This window comes from Triturus cristatus, chromosome 8, assembly GCF_964204655.1.
Source record: "Triturus cristatus chromosome 8, aTriCri1.1, whole genome shotgun sequence".
NCBI lineage: Eukaryota > Metazoa > Chordata > Amphibia > Caudata > Salamandridae > Triturus > Triturus cristatus.
In genome coordinates, this window is record NC_140591.1 from 1,635,460,423 (window position 1) to 1,635,477,978 (window position 17,556).

Below are 17,556 nucleotides of genomic sequence, written 5' to 3' on the forward strand. Positions count from 1 at the left end.
GAAGGCCGCTCAATTAGCACATTGTAAGGCGAGATTAGTACTCGATCGGAGTGTTTCACGCAAACGGAGCCACTCGTTGTCAGCTGTGTTGCGCTTCTATTTGAAAATGCCAATTTCACTGAGCTTGGCTCATATCCAAGTGAGTACCGGTACTCTCTTAGGACAAAGAGAAGTTCCGGTAGTTAAGCGCTGAAAATTTAGAAGTGCCGGTACTCAGTACCGGTGAGTACCGGCCCATTTAAAGCTCTGCATTGAAGTAGTCACTACAATGAAAGCAGCAGCAGTGCTCTTCTGCAGCAAGGCCAGAAGCGGGGGAAGCAGTGATTTGACTCATCACTTCCGAGACTCTGAGACGTCACTGCTGCACGTCTAGGTTCCTAGTCACGCCACAAGCCCCCAATAAACGAGGCAGGGCAGATGGATCCTGGCTGAGCCAAGTCAAATAAACATATATTAAACGCCACCTTTGGCATGAATATATGAACGGTTCTAAATATAACAGCCTCGGTTGTCCGGTATTCGTGGCCCTGCTGGCTATACATTACATGTATTAATGAACAATCCAGCTAAGCGAGTTTAGTCTACTGGAGGTGGGGCCTACCCTCTGTCGTATCATCGAGCGCTATCATTTCAAACAACGGCAGGTATTTATTTTGAGACAGGTCGAGTTACAGGGGAGGGGAGACAAGTTACAAACGCATCATAAATGTGACAGTCCAAGGACCATGCTCCCAGTGCAGCCTGTGTCACTGCCTTGTATCCTCCTGGCCACCTATTTTGTTTAGTTTTTTTTTTCTGTTTGGCATAGTGCAACTCGACCAGAAAGTATCTCAGCGCATTACATGAGCACCACTTCCATTACAGACGGACACGGGAACGTGTGAAAATGCAGAGTTGTGCCTTTGAGCTAACTCCATACTCAAATTATGTGTGAAAAGTATCTGGGACGAAGGTAGGGAGGTCCCGGTCCTGCCACCTGGGTGTGCCCCGCACATGTCTCGGCTCTTGGGCCTGTACGGATTACAGTGGCAAGCTTTTACGCCTTCCTTCCTCCCTTCCTCACACCCAGGCCGCAGCGCGGAAGCAGAGAGAAAGTGTGGCAGCAGGCCAGGTGAAACCAGGTCCGAAAAAGGGGCACCTCTCTGAGGGGGTCAAAGAGCGTTTCCGCTCACTGGTGTGCCAGCTGGACATTGGCGACGAGGGGAGCAACATGCCCGGGCACAGACTGTTCTGCATCAACCTGCATCCCGCAGAATAAAACAAGCATTTGCAATGCCGTAGGACTAGCATTTACGCGAGACCTATTGCATTGCACAAGGGAGTGCGGGCGGGGGGCGAGAAGGCACGAACAACGGTAGTGGGGGGAGCTAGCAGGCACGGACTGAGGGAGAGGGGAGAAGCTACAGGAAGAAAATAGTGCTGTGGAACACTCAAAGTAAAGGGGCCAGTAGCCTTGGAAGGATACAAATGAATACATGGCCATCATAAGGAGGGACTAACAAGCCTATAAACCAATCGGAAGGCAGCATTTAGGAACAACAAAGACACAAGCCAATGAAAAAGATGGGCGGGGAGTGGGTGTGGCTGTCCCCCGTACTCTTCTACCACAGATCAACCCCAGAGCAACGCTTGCGCGCTGGCCCAGGGCTCGACCCTAAAAATTGCAGTATTTGGTTTGTGAACAAGAATGTCTGTTTTTTTAAACATTGTAAAGAAGTAGAAAACCGTTTGCAAACTGGAAGTCATCATAGCCAATTAATTTTTTTTTTTCACACCGAAGTTCCGAAATTTTATTTAACTCAGTACTACTTGAGTGAATTTCATGAATTAACAAAAAGTATGTATCTAGAAGGAACTTCTCTCGACAAAAAATGAACACAAAGATTTAGTATGTGTCTCACAAACTGTGATTCCTCCAGAAAAATAAACTTTGAAGCACCTCAACTAATTTTCCCAAAGTTTAGATGTGGGAATCAGATGCAGTTGGCAAATTTGCTGTCACTCAAACGTTATTAACAAAAAGAAAAAAGCAAATGTCTATATATATATATATATATATATCTATATATATCAGAGGAATTGTTATACCCTACTAGCTGCGAGGTTCTAAGCACAGGCCATCGTTTCCATCTTCCTTGCATCTACCCTGCGGTACTTACCATTTGATTGGTTCCTTTCTTGCCCTTCCACCTTTAGAATCTTCGGCAGTTTGTGGCTGAGGAGTGGAAGCTGTGAAGAGTCACAGATAGCTGCACCAGAGGTCATTATGCATTGTGGTGAAGGAGCAGCCCATTACCATCGCCCAGTGTGGGGGTAGATCAGAGTGGGTCATGTAAGGTGTCCAAGGTATGAGCGGCTCTATGCAGCACCCCTTCCTGAACAAGTGTTGTGCATCTTGACACCCCCTGATCTCTTCACTGACCATGACGTCATTACTGGGTCAGTCTATCCGCCTGGAGGCAGCAGAGACTCCAGACCACCCATAATGGTGTAAGCCTGCTACACCCGGAGTGCTTGATAGGGCTTGTAGATGGACTGCAGATGGGGTTGGAGGCATTCTGGACGCACGTGAAGGACAGTGTTTAGTCTCCTTTACCTAATGTTCGCTTGATCAAGAAATGTACGTAGAACCATGAAACCATCAATGGCTGTTTAGTGACTCTAATATTCTATGCTTTAATTGGCCTAAGTGCAGTTCAGAAGGGCAGCCGCTTGTTTTGGAATGAGGTTATGCACAGGGGTTGCTCAGAGTATAACAAAAGTAGCCATGGAGATGGCTTACACCTCACACAACCTGAAGGATGCTTTTAGTTCAGACTGTGTCTGGGTGTCTGCCAGATTTCATATCAGTAAACATTTTCTTCACTGTGACTATGGCCATGGTTAAAAGAACAAAGAAACCTTTGTGGTGCTCTGTATGTCAAGCTCTCTGTTGGTCAGGTCTTACTATATGCCTCTCTCTATGCTTGTCAGGCTTTGCATAATAATTAGACACTTCCTAGATGATATGTACTTAATGGATTTGTGCTACTTTGCATGCAAATGTCTGTACCCAAACTAGAACGTCACTTGCATGTTAACCTGTTTGTCACCTGTTTCTTTGCAGCGTCACAAAGCATGGATAACGACAACCGGGGCTCCCAGCTCAAACTCGCTCTGTTATGGAACTGCCTGGATATAGCCAAGAACGTCATTTTCAAGAGTGACTGGAACTGGAAAGTAAGAATAGCTCAACTGTTTTAAATTGTCCCTGCACCCTCTCAGAGCCGCTCGATTCTATGTGGCTGGCACCTGATCTGATGAGGGAGCAAAACCACTAATCCCTAATCATGTCTGTAGGAGAGTAGGGTCTGCTATCCTATGGTCACCCCAAATTTTTGCTTTTTGCTTCACTGGTTTTTGACATATTGAGGCTGTGGGCCTGCCAATCAGACCCCCAGCCTGCTGTTCTCTCTACTAAATTAAAACTATGCACCCTAGGTGCATAACCAATTGGAAGTGGATCACCCTGTCAGCCCCTGTACCAGTGTACACTAGGTACCCAGGGCATTGGTGTACCCAAGGCCTGCCCGGGGCTGAAGCATGTATTATGCCACCCCAGGCTTGGCCTAACAAATCTGACACAACTGGCTTATCACTCAGCTGGGGTAAGTTGGTGTAACCACCTCTTACTTAGGTGTAGTATACCTATACCTAACCTTAAATGGGACACCTGGTAACCTATAAGTCACTCCTATGGCAGGCCTTAACAATCCTGAAGGCAGAGTGCTTGGTTCCATGTGAGATGGTGCTCTGGCATGAGCTGGGCCTGTCTGCAGTGGTCGGAACAACTTCCTTCTACTGTTTCCAGATATCGTCATACCATATACTCTTAAGTGCATTATGAACCTCGCGGTTAAATGCTAACTTTGGTTTGGCTTTATCAAAACATGTCGAGTAAGGTGTCATACGAATTGGAATACTAACCCCTCGCCAATTCTGGCGACGGGGTTAGCATTCCACCCTTCTAGAGGGACACGACATGTACAGTACCTGAAACCCGGGTAAAATCAGACATAGCCTCAGCTCCACAAAATGGATGCTGCCACCACAGACACAAGTCTGCCCTCCTGCTGCTGGCAGTCCTTCCAGCTTGGGAGGTTTGGACAAAGGGTTTCCTGCCAGGGGAGGTGCGTGCACCACCCCAGACAGGATTTTGTGTATTGGTCAGGTAGGGCTTGAAAGAAACCAGACATGCCTGTGGCTCACAAGGAGCCTCGGGGCATATGCCAGTTCAAACCGGTCCTGGGGCACACCAGTCCCGGGCCTGGGGCGAGCTGGACAAAGGATTGGGGGTGTAACCACCCCCCTTCCTGGTCCCACCCTTAGGGAGGGACCTAGCAGGTAGTCCGGCCCCTAGAATCCGCTTAAAGGTAGGAGCTGTGTCCTAAGACTTCAGACATCCTGGAATCAACTTAAAACTAAGAAGAAGACGGGAACTTCGACGCTCTGCTGCACAGAGGACTGAAGCCAATCTCCCCTGTGGTCAGGGAGTGACCACCTTGCTAACGCAAGCACCATCCAGCGAATCAACGTCTGCTTTGCCGCCGCCTCCCGCCGGAGCCCGAGCCCAGAGACTGACAAGACCTGGACCTCCAGACCTCTCACCGCCCGATCCACAGTCCCTGCAAAGAGGAGACCCGTGGAGGCACCGAGACACGTGGAGCCAGCTATCTTGAAACGACTACGACAAGCTGACCAGTGCAACAACCGAGGCTCCCTCCAAGTTGTGCTTTGGGTCCTGAGAAGCCCAACCCTCGAGCAGCATCTGCACCAAAGGTGAGCCCTCCAGCATCTCCACGATCTGCGTGGGGCCCTTCTGCATTTTTGCCACTCGACGCGCCTAACCGGTTGCTGGCCCGCTGGCTAGTGGCCATCTTGGCGACGAAATCTACGACAAACACCGCTGGTCTGGTTGCTCCAGACTGGCCCTTGCTCCCCTCCAAAGGAGCAGTCCCTCTGACCTTGCTGGTCAGAACCATCAGCTTATCTCCTTGCCTACAACATTTGCTTTTGCCAAGGCTTGTTTGCTTCGATCAAGTCGCCGACACCGCCGACAGCGAGAGCCTGCGTGGGACAGCTCGTGACTCGACTCCTGGACGTCGTCGACCTTCAGGGACCACGTGGCTGCAGAGTCAAGCTACACCTTCCTTCCTGTTTGCACCCGACATCGCCTGGTACCCACCTGGTGCCACGCTGGTCACTGGCTAGTGACTGTGAACACTGTCCCCTCTGCTTACAGGTCTTCAACATCTCCGATCCACTCTTGGATCCACTGCATCTCTTCCCGACCGACCGCCTGCAGCACTTTTGTCTACAGGCCCCACGGAACAGATAGAAGAAACCCGACGCACTTCGAGGCCTATGCACCCGCTTCCTGTGGGTGAGGTAAAGCTGGCACACCTGTGCCCAAGTGTAGTATTACATCTCTAGTGCCTGTGTTCCAAATCTTAAGTTCCTAGGTCATCCGGAAGATTCCTTTTGCAGTAACTTTGTACTTTTTACGCACCCATTGAATCCTATGGGAGCACGCGTGTGACTATTTGCTCTGCACACGCCACCCGTGGACCTCCTGGTCACTAACTGAAGTTAGCTCCTTGTAGGCCCAGCGATTCTAGAGGCCCTAGGCCTTTTCCCTTTTCTGTTCGTGGTACTTATACCACTATTTTAGTATATGGTTTGAGCGGCCACCAGGGCCTATCCATATAAAGTGCAACTTCTGTGTATTCTGTGATAATCTTGTTTGACGATTTGTGCTCCTGTGCTCATAAAGAGACTAGGGGTTACTTTGAGAAATAAATACATATATATTTTGAATATATATCTGTGTGGTGTCCTTTCATTGGTATAAAAGGGGGTTACTATTGGTAAAACAGCTTGCTTAACACGCATCACGAGTTTAGCCTCAAAGACTGCTTAGCCTACGCTACCACTAGGGCAGCTAGTCCAAAAAGGTTGACTTACAACCACACCATAAGGGTTGCTTGGCATGGTACAAGGTGGTCACTAGAACTAGTGAACAGCATATACCAGGCCAACTTCTCACAATGTCTTTTTGCAGAATCTGCTTCTGGAGTTTCTGTATTGTTTGGTCGCTAGTAATGAGTGTGGTATTGCTGTCTCATCTACAGCTGCTATCTCTTGTCTCTATGTTCAGTCAGTGATGGCAAGTTCTGATCATATTGTGCCATCATGTAGCAGTTAGTGATATCTCTTGATCTGTGTGTGTCAGACCATCGATAGCAAGTCTTGGGTATGATTTTGGGGTTATCTGTGGCTGAGGTTTTATCTCTGAGTTGGCTCATTGGTATGGTATGTCTGCTGCTTGATTCTTACAACTCTGCCTTTAGCTACTGGCTGCTAGACCTGATTATATTATCACCATTCAGGCTTCAGCTGAAGTCTCTTATCTCTGTTTTTGGTCACAGAGGCCTGGTTTTAGTTAATATGACATAGTATGATTATCTATGCTAGAGTCTCTGATCTGCCTGTTTTCTTGGTTTTCATGTCATTTGCTGGCATGTTTTCTCTTTTAGAGGAGTCGAAAATGGGCATCGTTGGTCCTTTTGTAATTTAATGGTCCATGCAACTGGTATCTGTTCTATTCCCTTCTTATCGCCCCAGGTAGGTGAAAGTAGACCCAAGGGGATGGGCCCTTCAAGGCAATCTGGAACATCTTGGTCTAGGAGCCTGTAATGGCCGTTTTCATCCTGATAAGACCCCTGATCTCTCTTACTTAACCAACACGAAGCCTCCCTGATTGACTACCCGCTTGCTAATCTCCCTCTATTTAACTAAGTCTCCACGTTTGGCTTCGGTGACAAAATGGACAATGACCACCATCCCCAAGAACTTTCCCTTAACATTAGGCTGTTGCAACATGGCAGTGGACCACGGGTTTGAAATGTATACATCAATCTAAAACGCATAAAATGCACTGGTACTAATCTCCCAACCTTGGCGACAGAAGCCAAGCAACTACTTGTTAACATCTACGGGACAGAGGGAGACCAACTGGTCAATGTTTTCCAAAACCTTTCGGCCCGGTTCGCAACATCAATACAGAGCAAACCAAGGATGTCGACTACACAAGTGCATACACAATACGATCCGCAAAACAAAGCATAAATCGGCTGACGCAAAAACTCAATGTCACCAATCGACCGAAAAACAATAAGCAAACTAAGAGACTCGTAGACATTTGAAAATGGCCAAACGCGAACATAGAAGGAACACCTGGAACTCATTCTGAGCCAAACTATTACATGATATAAGGCCCAACAACTCTGCTAAGTTCTAGTGCATTATAAACGGCCTAGGGGGTGTGTTTCCCAAGGTGGACTCCTCTAACATTTCAGAGCCGGAGTGGTACCTCTTTCTGCATGACCATTTCAACGTCCACTTACCATCAAACCGGAACTGTGAGCTGGTCAAAGACTTTGTAAGCAGGACCGTCCGGGAAGTACAAACCACAACTCATGACAAGCCGTCCCTTAGGCTCTCTTTTACAGAGGCCTCAATCCAAACGCAAATTGCAAAGAGACGCAAGGATGCGGCTCCTGGGCCAGGTGGAATACCACCAATTCTATACAAGGAGGTTCCAGGTTATTGGGCCACTCAATTAGCCCCACTCTACTAATCTGTCTTAGAAAAGAACTCCATCCTGGCCTTATGGCGTGGATTGATTCTTGCTTCAATTTTCAAAGGCGGTGACAAGAAATCTCCTGGGAATTACCGCATGATCGCCCTTATCGATAATGAAGTGAAGTATTTCGCAGGCGTACTGCTGGACTCCCTACGATCATGGGCTGAGACAAATTTAATCATACCACCAAACCAGGCAGGATTCACAAGCAACATTGGGACATCAGTGAATCTCACACACTTTATCGACCAGGCCGAGCTCAACATTAGTTCCATATATATGGGCTTCGTAGACTACAAATCTGCATTAGATGGGGTTGACAGAAGTAAGCTGTGGCAGCAACTCGTCCTGCTCAACATTCCCAACACCTTGCTCAAGGCCTTGCAGCTTCTGCATCATGACACATGGGTCAGGATCAAGATCGGGGAAGGATCGCGCCTGTCACAGCTTATAACTACCACGCAAGGCCTTAAGCAAGGTTTTGTTCTTGCACCTATGCATTTTAACCTATTCCTGTTTGACCTGTCTACAGTTCTTGACGCAGTTAATTCGCATCCACCCAAATAGGCAGCCTTCGTCTATCTAACTTACTCTATGCTGACGATCTGGTGCTTCTTAGCCACACAAAGATCAGCTTACAGCGTCGCCTGGACAACACTGCCATGTACTCTGATAGGAATGGCCTACAGATAAACAAAAAGAAAAACAAAATTCTTGCGGTCCGAACTACTGGAACCAAAATGCCGGTATGGTCTCTACACCAGGAAAGAATAGAAGCTACCAGTTGCCACAAGTATCTAGGCATCCTCTTCAATAACAACGGCAGGTACGCAGGCCAGCTGGCAGAAATAAAAGAGAAATGTACCGCACGGTCGTTCGCACTTAGATCCATTTACAAAAAATTAAATGGCCCCTCCTTTGCCCCAATTCTCCAGGTGGCCTAGATGAAGGTTATCCCAACCCTAACATATAGGAGTGAGGCTCTGAAAGTTCGGTACAGTGGGCAATTGGACAAAAAAGTTGCAAAAATCTACAGAATAATCTTCCGGCTTCTTTCATATACATCTCTAGCACAAATCAGACTGGAATTCAGAATCTTCAGACAGGCACTGGTCCACACGGCGCCTTCCTAATAAGCTGCTACATACTTAGGGCCTCCAAAGATGGCACTCTGGCCCACAACTTAAAGATCAATTTGAATACAAATTGCAGGTCGGCAGGTCTTCATTTTCCGACCCGAGCCTGCACTACTCTCAGCCTGACTCCCCTTTGGGACCTACATGTAAGCCAATAGGAATTTAAGAGGTTAGCAAAAATCAGTACAAACCGACTTTCCTCAAAAGAAGATAGGTCCAGCCTCTCTGTATGAAATCATGATTGGATGACCCAACGCACGTATTTTCAACCGTAAACCCAGTGCTACCTAATGAACACTTTCAACAAGTGAACTAAGTTACAGTTTATAAAGCTGAGAATGGGGGTCATCCCCTTAACCTGTCACCTCCCAATAGGAAAAAGAGATTGTGCTCGGGAAATGTCGGCTCAGCAGCCAACACAAGGAGGACATAACACACGTAGTGTGCCTGTGCCCCCACCTCTTAGAAGATAGAAGGGTTCTGCTAAGAAGGGGTTAGCTTGCGAAAGACATAAGATCCTGCCGAGGAGTGGTCCTCACCTGTTTTGACCCCTTGAACACTACTCTGAATTGTGCATTGGTCAGATATATGGATCTCTTTTCCAGGATGCTAGAGGAGGCGAATTGTGAATGGGACGGGCAGACTGGCAACTTGTCCCCTCGCACTCACGGAGACCATTGCCTCCGGCCACTGACCAACAGACATGCTTTAGACTTTTAATCAATGCATGGTACAGTAGGAGATTATCTGTCCAAACTGTCCTTTCCACACAACTTCTCCCCCTTCTTTTAGGAAGCTGCCAAACCCCCTTGTCCAAACGTGTACAATCTACATAGCATCTTGGACTTCGCATCATGCAATTGAGGCTTTTGTTACAATGCTTCTCTTTTTAATTCCCAATTGTTGAAAGCTAGTATATAATGTATTTTTGGATTTTATGACACAATGATATTTTTAACATTATTGTTAAAGGCAGTATTTAATGAATGCCCTTCTGTCTCTGTACACGGTTGCAAAGGTTTTTAACAAATCATGCAATAAAGTATTATGATTAATATTATTATTATTACTATTCCCTTAGGGTCAATAATAGGTAGTCCCGTACTTTTATCTTTTGCTGATATATTGTGCTTGGTCTTTGTGCTCTATCTGTGTTAGTCTTTACTATTACCTCTCCATTATTCTTCAAGTTTCAAGGCAACATTGCAGAACCTCTTAAATGTAACACATGTGAATCCTTGTTTCTAGTGTCCCTGATTCCCCAGGGCTGCACCTGGATGTCACCCACAGCCAGGTGAAGTGAATTACAGCTTCACCCTTCCCATGACTAATCTTCCTTCCTGGATATCCTTAATTACTGAAGAAGTATTGCCGGAGAGTAAAGTACCTCTTGTTTTCTGTGACACTTTCTTTGTGTTGGAGACTCGTGAAGGGCCACAAATGCCATAGCAGGTCTGCCACGACTAAGTAAGGAGACACAGTGGCTCTAGTTTGGACCCTTCCACTACCACCACTCCATCCTGTCTTTACCCCCTCCCTACCCCACTGTAGGAAGGTACTTCTACACCACCTGGGAACACAAGTTCTGTAGTAGGGGATCTCTGTTATAGTCATAATCTAGTGAATAGTCCCGCCCATGTGCGCGGACCCCGGAGCAATAAAAAATAATCTCTAAAAGGTGACAAATCATGCAGACCTGCATACACCTTTAAGAGAGAATTTAATTTAAAGACAGATAATGCAGCCTATACCCACAGGCTACACTGTCCAGTACTTCAACTAGAATTCCACCAAAATCCACAAACAGCACTGCCTGTCCAGTTTTTCTCCCCATAGGAAAAAACCCTGCCTCTACCAGCAAAAGCCACTGGAATGATAGAGAGGAAGGAGTGGACAGACAAGCCCCATAGGCTGCAATTATGTGGCTTGGAACAGGATACTGTGCCTTTAAGAAAACTTTCCAGTTTTCCAGAACTTTCCCCAGTATCCCAGAATGCCCAGCAGGTCCCATTTACTTTCAGTTCTTTTTTCCGGCTCCTGCTAGCAGGACCCTGGAGCATTGAGCTCTACCTTTTTCAAGGTTTTCATTGAGATTTTGGCAATTTTTGTCACTTTTTCTTGTGTTTAATAGCTGGTACTGTCAACATGCCTGGCTTGTTCGACAAGTGCCCGGAATGTGGTCGAAAGAAGGCTAAAACTGACCCACACGAGGTGTGCATAGCTTGCCTTCCCCAGTCCCACGTGCCTGAAAGCTGTACCATCTGCCACTCGTTTTCAGCAAGAACCCTGAGGGACAGGATGAAGAGCAGGCTTCAAGCTCTGGAGGAGCGAAGACTGAAGGCACCAGGTGGGTCTGGAGGGGCTGATTTGGCCCATGCTGAGGCCTCTGGGGGGCTCCCCAGGGGCAGGAAGACCAGTAAACGCTCCCGCTCCCCGTCGACGTCGAGGGCGTCGACGGCGACGTCGAGGAGGATGACCACCGTCTGTTCGCCGTCTCCCCAGGGCTCTGGGGAGAAACGGCGTCGACGATCGGCGTCGAGGGACCTGCATAGGCCGCCGTCGACTACATCGGCGTCGTCGGCGACGACGCCGTCTTCGACTGCGTCCAGCGGTCGACGTCGAGAGAAGACCCGGCGTCGGCGTTCGGCGTCGAGGGATCGCAACTCGCCGTCGATGAAGAGAAGGAGATCGACGTCGAGAAAGCGAAGATCGAGGCGAAGTTCGCCGTCGAGGCGAAGGTCGCCGTCGAGGCGGAGGTCGCCGTCGAGGCGGAGGTCGCCGTCGAGGCGGAGGTCGCCGTCGAGGCGGAGGTCGCCGTCGAGGCGGAGGTCGCCGTCGAGGCGGAGGTCGCCGTCGAGGCGGAGGTCGCCGTCGAGGCGGAGGTCGCCGTCGAGACATAAGTCGACGCCGAGGAGGAGATCGACGCCGAGAAGATCGCCGTCGAGGCGCAGGTCGACGTCGAGGCACACGTCGACGTCGAGGAAGAGGGAGTCGCCGGGATCGGTGTACTCAGTGGTGTATACCCCGCCTCGGAGGTCTCCGTCGCCTCCTCCTCCTCTCCCACCTCTGCCACCGCCTCCTCCACCGCCACCACCACCGCCACCTCCTCCACCACCGTCTCCACTTCCTCCACCGCCTCCTCCGCGGCCGCGGACTCTGTCTCCTCCACCCCGGCCTCTGTTGCTGCCAAGCACTCCTGCGGTGCCGCCGCCGGTCCCCCCGAGGTCGGTTTCCCTTCCACGGTACCCGACTCCGCCGCAAGGGACCCCGAAGCCACGACGCCCACGGTCGCCTGGACCATCGAGACCGGCGGACAGGCCTAAGCCGAAGAGGTCGCGCTCCCGCTCTCACAGGAGGCGACGATCGCGGAGCCGAGGGCGATCCTCGTCAGACTCTAGACGACGCCGCAGAAGGTATAGGTCCAGGTCGCGCTCCTCGGACAGGGACCTTTCCCCGACGCTGTCGGACTCCCCGGGGACTAGGGTGTCGCCGGTGGACGACTTGGTCTCGTTCCAGGAGGTGCTGTTGCGAGGGGCTGCGAAGCTGAATATCACGGTGACGGTTCCAACACCCACGACGTCCGTGATATTTGAGACTTGTCTCGCCCCCTCCTGCCTCTCGTGCCTGGACTGGTGGAACCAGCTTTGGAACTGTTCCTCACTCCCGCAACAGCGAAGGCCGCTCCGTCCAGGCTCATGAAGAAATATAGGGCCCCGGAGTCGGATCCGTCATTCTTGAGAGGGGACCCGAAACCGGATTCGGTTATCGTGACGGCGGCGAGAAAACAACATGCGACCGCCCCGGCCTCCACGGTGCCACCGGACAAGGAAAGCCGCTGGCTGGACTCTGCGGGCAGGAAGGTGTGTGGTACCGCTGCCACCACGATGAAGGCGGCGAGTGCAGGGGCGTTGTTGGGCCGTTACGACTGGGCCCTGTGGGAATCCCTGCAGCAATATGCGGACCTCCTGCCACGAGACAAGAAGGAGGACTTCTTGGAGACGGTGCGCGAAGGCATGCTGGTTTCTAACCAAACGATCAGCGCAGCAGCGGATATATCGCTATTGGCCGCCCACGCCTACTGTCATGGCGTCCACCAGCGGCGGCATTCCTGGTTGCGCCTGACGTCCCTCAAGCCGGAGGCGCAGCAGAGAGTGGCCAACTTGCCCTTCTCGGGGGAGACCCTGTTCGGGAAGCATGCGGACGATGAAATGGCCCGCATGAAGGCTGAAGCGGAAACCCTGACGGCCGTCGGGTTAGAGAAGGCCGAGAAAAAGAAACGACCGTTCCAGAGGAGGTTCGGGTCGTCGGGCCGAGGGCGTGGGCAGGGCTCGGGACAGCAGCAGCCACAACAGCAGCAGTTCCGCAAGCCCTTCCAGAAGCGCCAGAGGGGCAGAGGTGGCCAGCAGGCTACTACCACAAACAAGGGCCCGGCCGGGTCTCGGCCCTGAGCTGTTACTTCCCCCTCAACCGTTACCCACTCCAGTGGGGGGAAGCATTCGATTTTTTCCGGCAGAGTGGAGAAAAATTACTCAGGACAAGTGGGTGCTGAATATTGTTTGCAATGGATACAGTCTTCGGTTCATCAGCCCGCCTCCAGCGATTCCGCCGGTCAGCTCTCGCTTCCAGCTGAGGGAGCTCCAGGCGGAGGCAGACATCTTGTTGAGAAAAAAGGCGGTAGAAGAAGTACCTTTGTCTCAAAGGGGAAGAGGTCTGTACTCTCGGTTCTTCCTCGTTCGCAAGAAGGACAAGAACGAGTTCAGGCCCATTCTGGATTTGCGACAAGCAAACCAGTGGATTCGCAGAGAAAAGTTTCGCATGCTATCGTTGCACCAGATTTACCCTCAGCTGCAACGGGGAGACTGGCTCTGTGCCATAGATCTACAGGATGCGTACTTCCATGTGCCCATAGCACAGAAGCACAGGAAGTTCCTGCGATTCCAAGTCGGCGCCAATCACTATCAATACACAGTACTGCCATTCGGGCTAAAGTCTGCTCCCAGGACTTTTTCGAAGTGCATGGCGGTGGTGGCGGCACACCTGCGGAGGAACAAGGTGTTTGTCTACCCGTATCTGGACGATTGGCTGATCAAGGCGTCATCCTTCGAGGAAGCGCAAGAACACTTCCGTTGGACGTGCGAGCTCTTGAACAAGCTGGGGTTACACGTCAACATGTCCAAATCGGTCCCATCTCCGGTACAGTGCATACAGTACCTGGGGGCCTCCATAGATACGCGGTCAGCAAGCGTGTCTCCTTCGGAGGAGAGACGGTTATCACTCCTTCGGAAGGCTCAGGACCTCAGGACTGCTCCATCGACGACTGTGAGGAAGGTGTCGTCTCTGCTGGGATCGATGGCCTCCTGTATCTTCCTCACTCCGCACGCACGTCTACAGATGCGACCACTGCAGGAGTGCTTGGAGGATCAGTGGGATCAGAAGACAGGCTCTTGGGACGACAAGATCCGACTGTCTCTACATGCTCGTCAGTCTCTGAAGTGGTGGTGTTCGGCGGAAAACCTCCTCAAGGGGGTTCCCTTCCACAAGGACATTCCCACGACGAATGTGGTGACGGATGCTTCTCTCCAGGGCTGGGGTGCGCATTCCGGGGACCTGCAGATTCAGGGGAAGTGGTCTCCTTTGGAATCGACGTACCACATCAATTTCCTGGAACTCAGAGCTGTCTTCCTGGCACTGAAGGCTTTCCTTCCGTCCTTCCAGACCAACTCGCTGCTGATACAGACGGACAATACAACCACGATGTATTACCTCAACAAGCAGGGGGGGTCGAGATCGCGCACTCTGTCGCAGGAGGCGCAGGCGATCTGGCGCTGGCTGCTGGCCCGAGGATTGACGATCACGGCCACACATCTGCCAGGGGTGCAGAATGCTCAGGCAGACGCCTTGAGCAGGCTGATTCAGGAAAACCACGAATGGGTCATAAACGACGAAGTACTAGGAGAAGTCTTCGCAAGGTGGGGGACTCCAGACGTAGATCTGTTCGCCACCGCCGAAAACAGCAAATGCCGAGACTTCGCATCCAGGTACTACCAGCGGGGGACGCTGGGGAATGCGCTATGGATCGATTGGTCGAACAGCTTTCTGTACGCTTTTCCACCCATTCCCCTGATTCCGGCGGTGCTCATCAAGCTGTCCCAGTCCAGGGCGCGGATGATCCTGATCGCCCCGGAGTGGCCCAGGCAGTGGTGGTTCACGGACCTTCTTCACCGGTCTCTCCTTCCTCACATGCGGTTGCCGTGCAGGCCGGACCTTCTCACGAAGTTCGGGGGGCGGATGGTGCACCCCAACCTCTCGTCTTTGAGTTTGGCGGCATGGCTCCTGAAATAGTGCAATACGGTCATCTGAATCTACCAGACGATTGTATGGACATTCTGAAGGAGTCTAAGCGACCTTCCACTAGGACATCCTATGCTTACAAGTGGAAGAGGTTCTGTATCTGGTGTAAGTCCAAGAACTTTGATCCGACAACATGTAAGGAAGATGTCATCCTTCCATACCTTTTGCATCTGGCGCAGTCTGGCCTTAATTTCCATTCCATTAAGGTTCATCTGGCTGCTTTGACTGCTTACAGGAAGTGCCCTTCACAGACGTCCTTCTTTCAGATTCCTGTGGTCAAGGATTTTTTGGAAGGCTTGAAGAAGGTGTTCCCTCCTGTCAGACTTCCCTCGCCTTTTTGGGACTTGAATGTGGTGCTGTCCAGACTGATGAGAGAGCCTTTTGAACCTATTCACAAGGCTTCATTGCAGCACCTATCCTGGAAGGCGGCGTTCCTAGTGGCCATTACATCGGCCCGCAGGGTGAGTGAACTTCAGGCATTATGTTGTCAAGAACCTTATACTGTGTTTCATGCTGCTAAGGTTGTGATGCGTACTCACCCTAAGTTCCTTCCTAAGGTTATCTCTGACTTTCATGTCAATCAGACCATAACTTTACCTACGTTCTTTCAGAATCCCTCTTCACCAGCGGAAAGGGCTCTCCATTCCCTGGATGTCCGTAGGGTGTTGAAATTTTATCTGGATAAGACCAAGGATATTCGTAGGTCTGACCAATTGTTGGTTAATTATGGCTCAGTCAGGACTGGTCTTGCGACCTCTAAGCAGTCCATCTCTCGGTGGATTGTGTCCTGCATACAGTTGTGTTATCAAAAGGCTAATAAGACCTTAGGGGGTAAACCTAAGGCTCATTCCACCAGGGGCAAAGCTGCCACGACGGCTTTGCTGCGTAATGTTCCGATTGCGGAAATCTGTAAGGCGGCCACTTGGAAGTCGGTCCATACCTTTGCTGCGCATTACTGTCTGGACTCGGATGCCAGGGCAGATGCTCAGGTTGGGCAGGCTTCGCTGCGAAATTTGTTCGCACAGTAGTGGTTGTGTCTTATGTGTTCTCCACCGCTTTTGTGGTGTGGGGATGGGCTTGCCATTCTATTCACTAGATTATGACTATACACAGAGATCCCCTACTACAGAAGGAGTAGTTTCTTTTCTGTAACTCCAGTTCTGTAGTAGGGGTATCTCTGTTATAGTCATAAGCGCCCGCCCTCCTCCCCGGTGGAGAGATACTTATTCATATGGAGAATGCTACAGGTCTGGCGTGCTACGCCTTCAAAAAGAACTGAAAGTAAATGGGACCTGCTGGGCATTCTGGGATACTGGGGAAAGTTCTGGAAAACTGGAAAGTTTTCTTAAAGGCACAGTATCCTGTTCCAAGCCACATAATGGCAGCCTATGGGGCTTGTCTGTCCACTCCTTCCTCTCTATCATTCCAGTGGCTTTTGCTGGTAGAGGCAGGGTTTTTTCCTATGGGGAGAAAAACTGGACAGGCAGTGCTGTTTGTGGATTTTGGTGGAATTCTAGTTGAAGTACTGGACAGTGTAGCCTGTGGGTATAGGCTGCATTATCTGTCTTTAAATTAAATTCTCTCTTAAAGGTGTATGCAGGTCTGCATGATTTGTCACCTTTTAGAGATTATTTTTTATTGCTCCGGGGTCCGCGCACATGGGCGGGACTATTCACTAGATTATGACTATAACAGAGATACCCCTACTACAGAACTGGAGTTACAGAAAAGAAACTACTCCATCCTCTTCAGTGGGATCCATTTCAACTACTATCATGGGGAATGTTTGTCTTTTTAAGATTTTAAAAACTAACTTGACAACTTCCTCTCCAGGAAACAGATCCATAATCCATGGACAGATGTACAAAATTTCAGCAGGGGACAATCACCCCCTTGCACCTGTGGAAAAAGGAGGCTCCCAGTTCACATAAGGGTTAACGGTTATGGATCTGGGTTTACATCTAACTTCCTACTACTTCCCAGTAATTCTATAGCAAAGAAATATTTATAGAGACTCAACCTGAACTTAAATCAGGCAATTATATTTACTATTTAAAAGATTAGTACTGTGAAGACGCTAAAGGTATATTTTACAACAAGAGTTACAACAAGTACCGTGTGATCTGTACATGTTCTTCAGGGTTGAAAATGTTTTAAAATGGAAAGATAACGGTGCAAAGAAAATAGCTTCAGTCAAAGGCATAGGGTGGCCAGAGAAATGTAACATTTGGTATTGGCTGAGTCTCTAAAGGACCTGTGAGTTTAGGACTCCCCGAAGAATAGAGAAAATATGGGACTAGCCATTTCGTATCATCTTGGCTTTCCACTCTTCGAAGGACATGTTCTGCGGCAATCTTAATTCTACAGTGAAGTTGGCTTGGCCGG

General features: G+C 49.9%; 1 protein-coding gene across 3 annotated transcripts in view; it reads left to right on the plus strand.

Annotated features, from left to right (window-relative positions):
- The window catches only part of LOC146808464 (transient receptor potential cation channel subfamily M member 2-like), a 1,747,278-nt gene that overhangs the window by 775,566 nt on the left and 954,156 nt on the right, over positions 1–17,556 (plus strand). For all 3 annotated transcript variants that reach the window (XM_085623572.1, XM_085623571.1, XM_085623573.1), the window contains exon 11: positions 3,107–3,219. In XM_085623572.1, the coding sequence (XP_085479698.1) occupies positions 3,107–3,219 (113 nt within the window). The remainder of the gene's footprint in view (positions 1–3,106; positions 3,220–17,556) is intronic.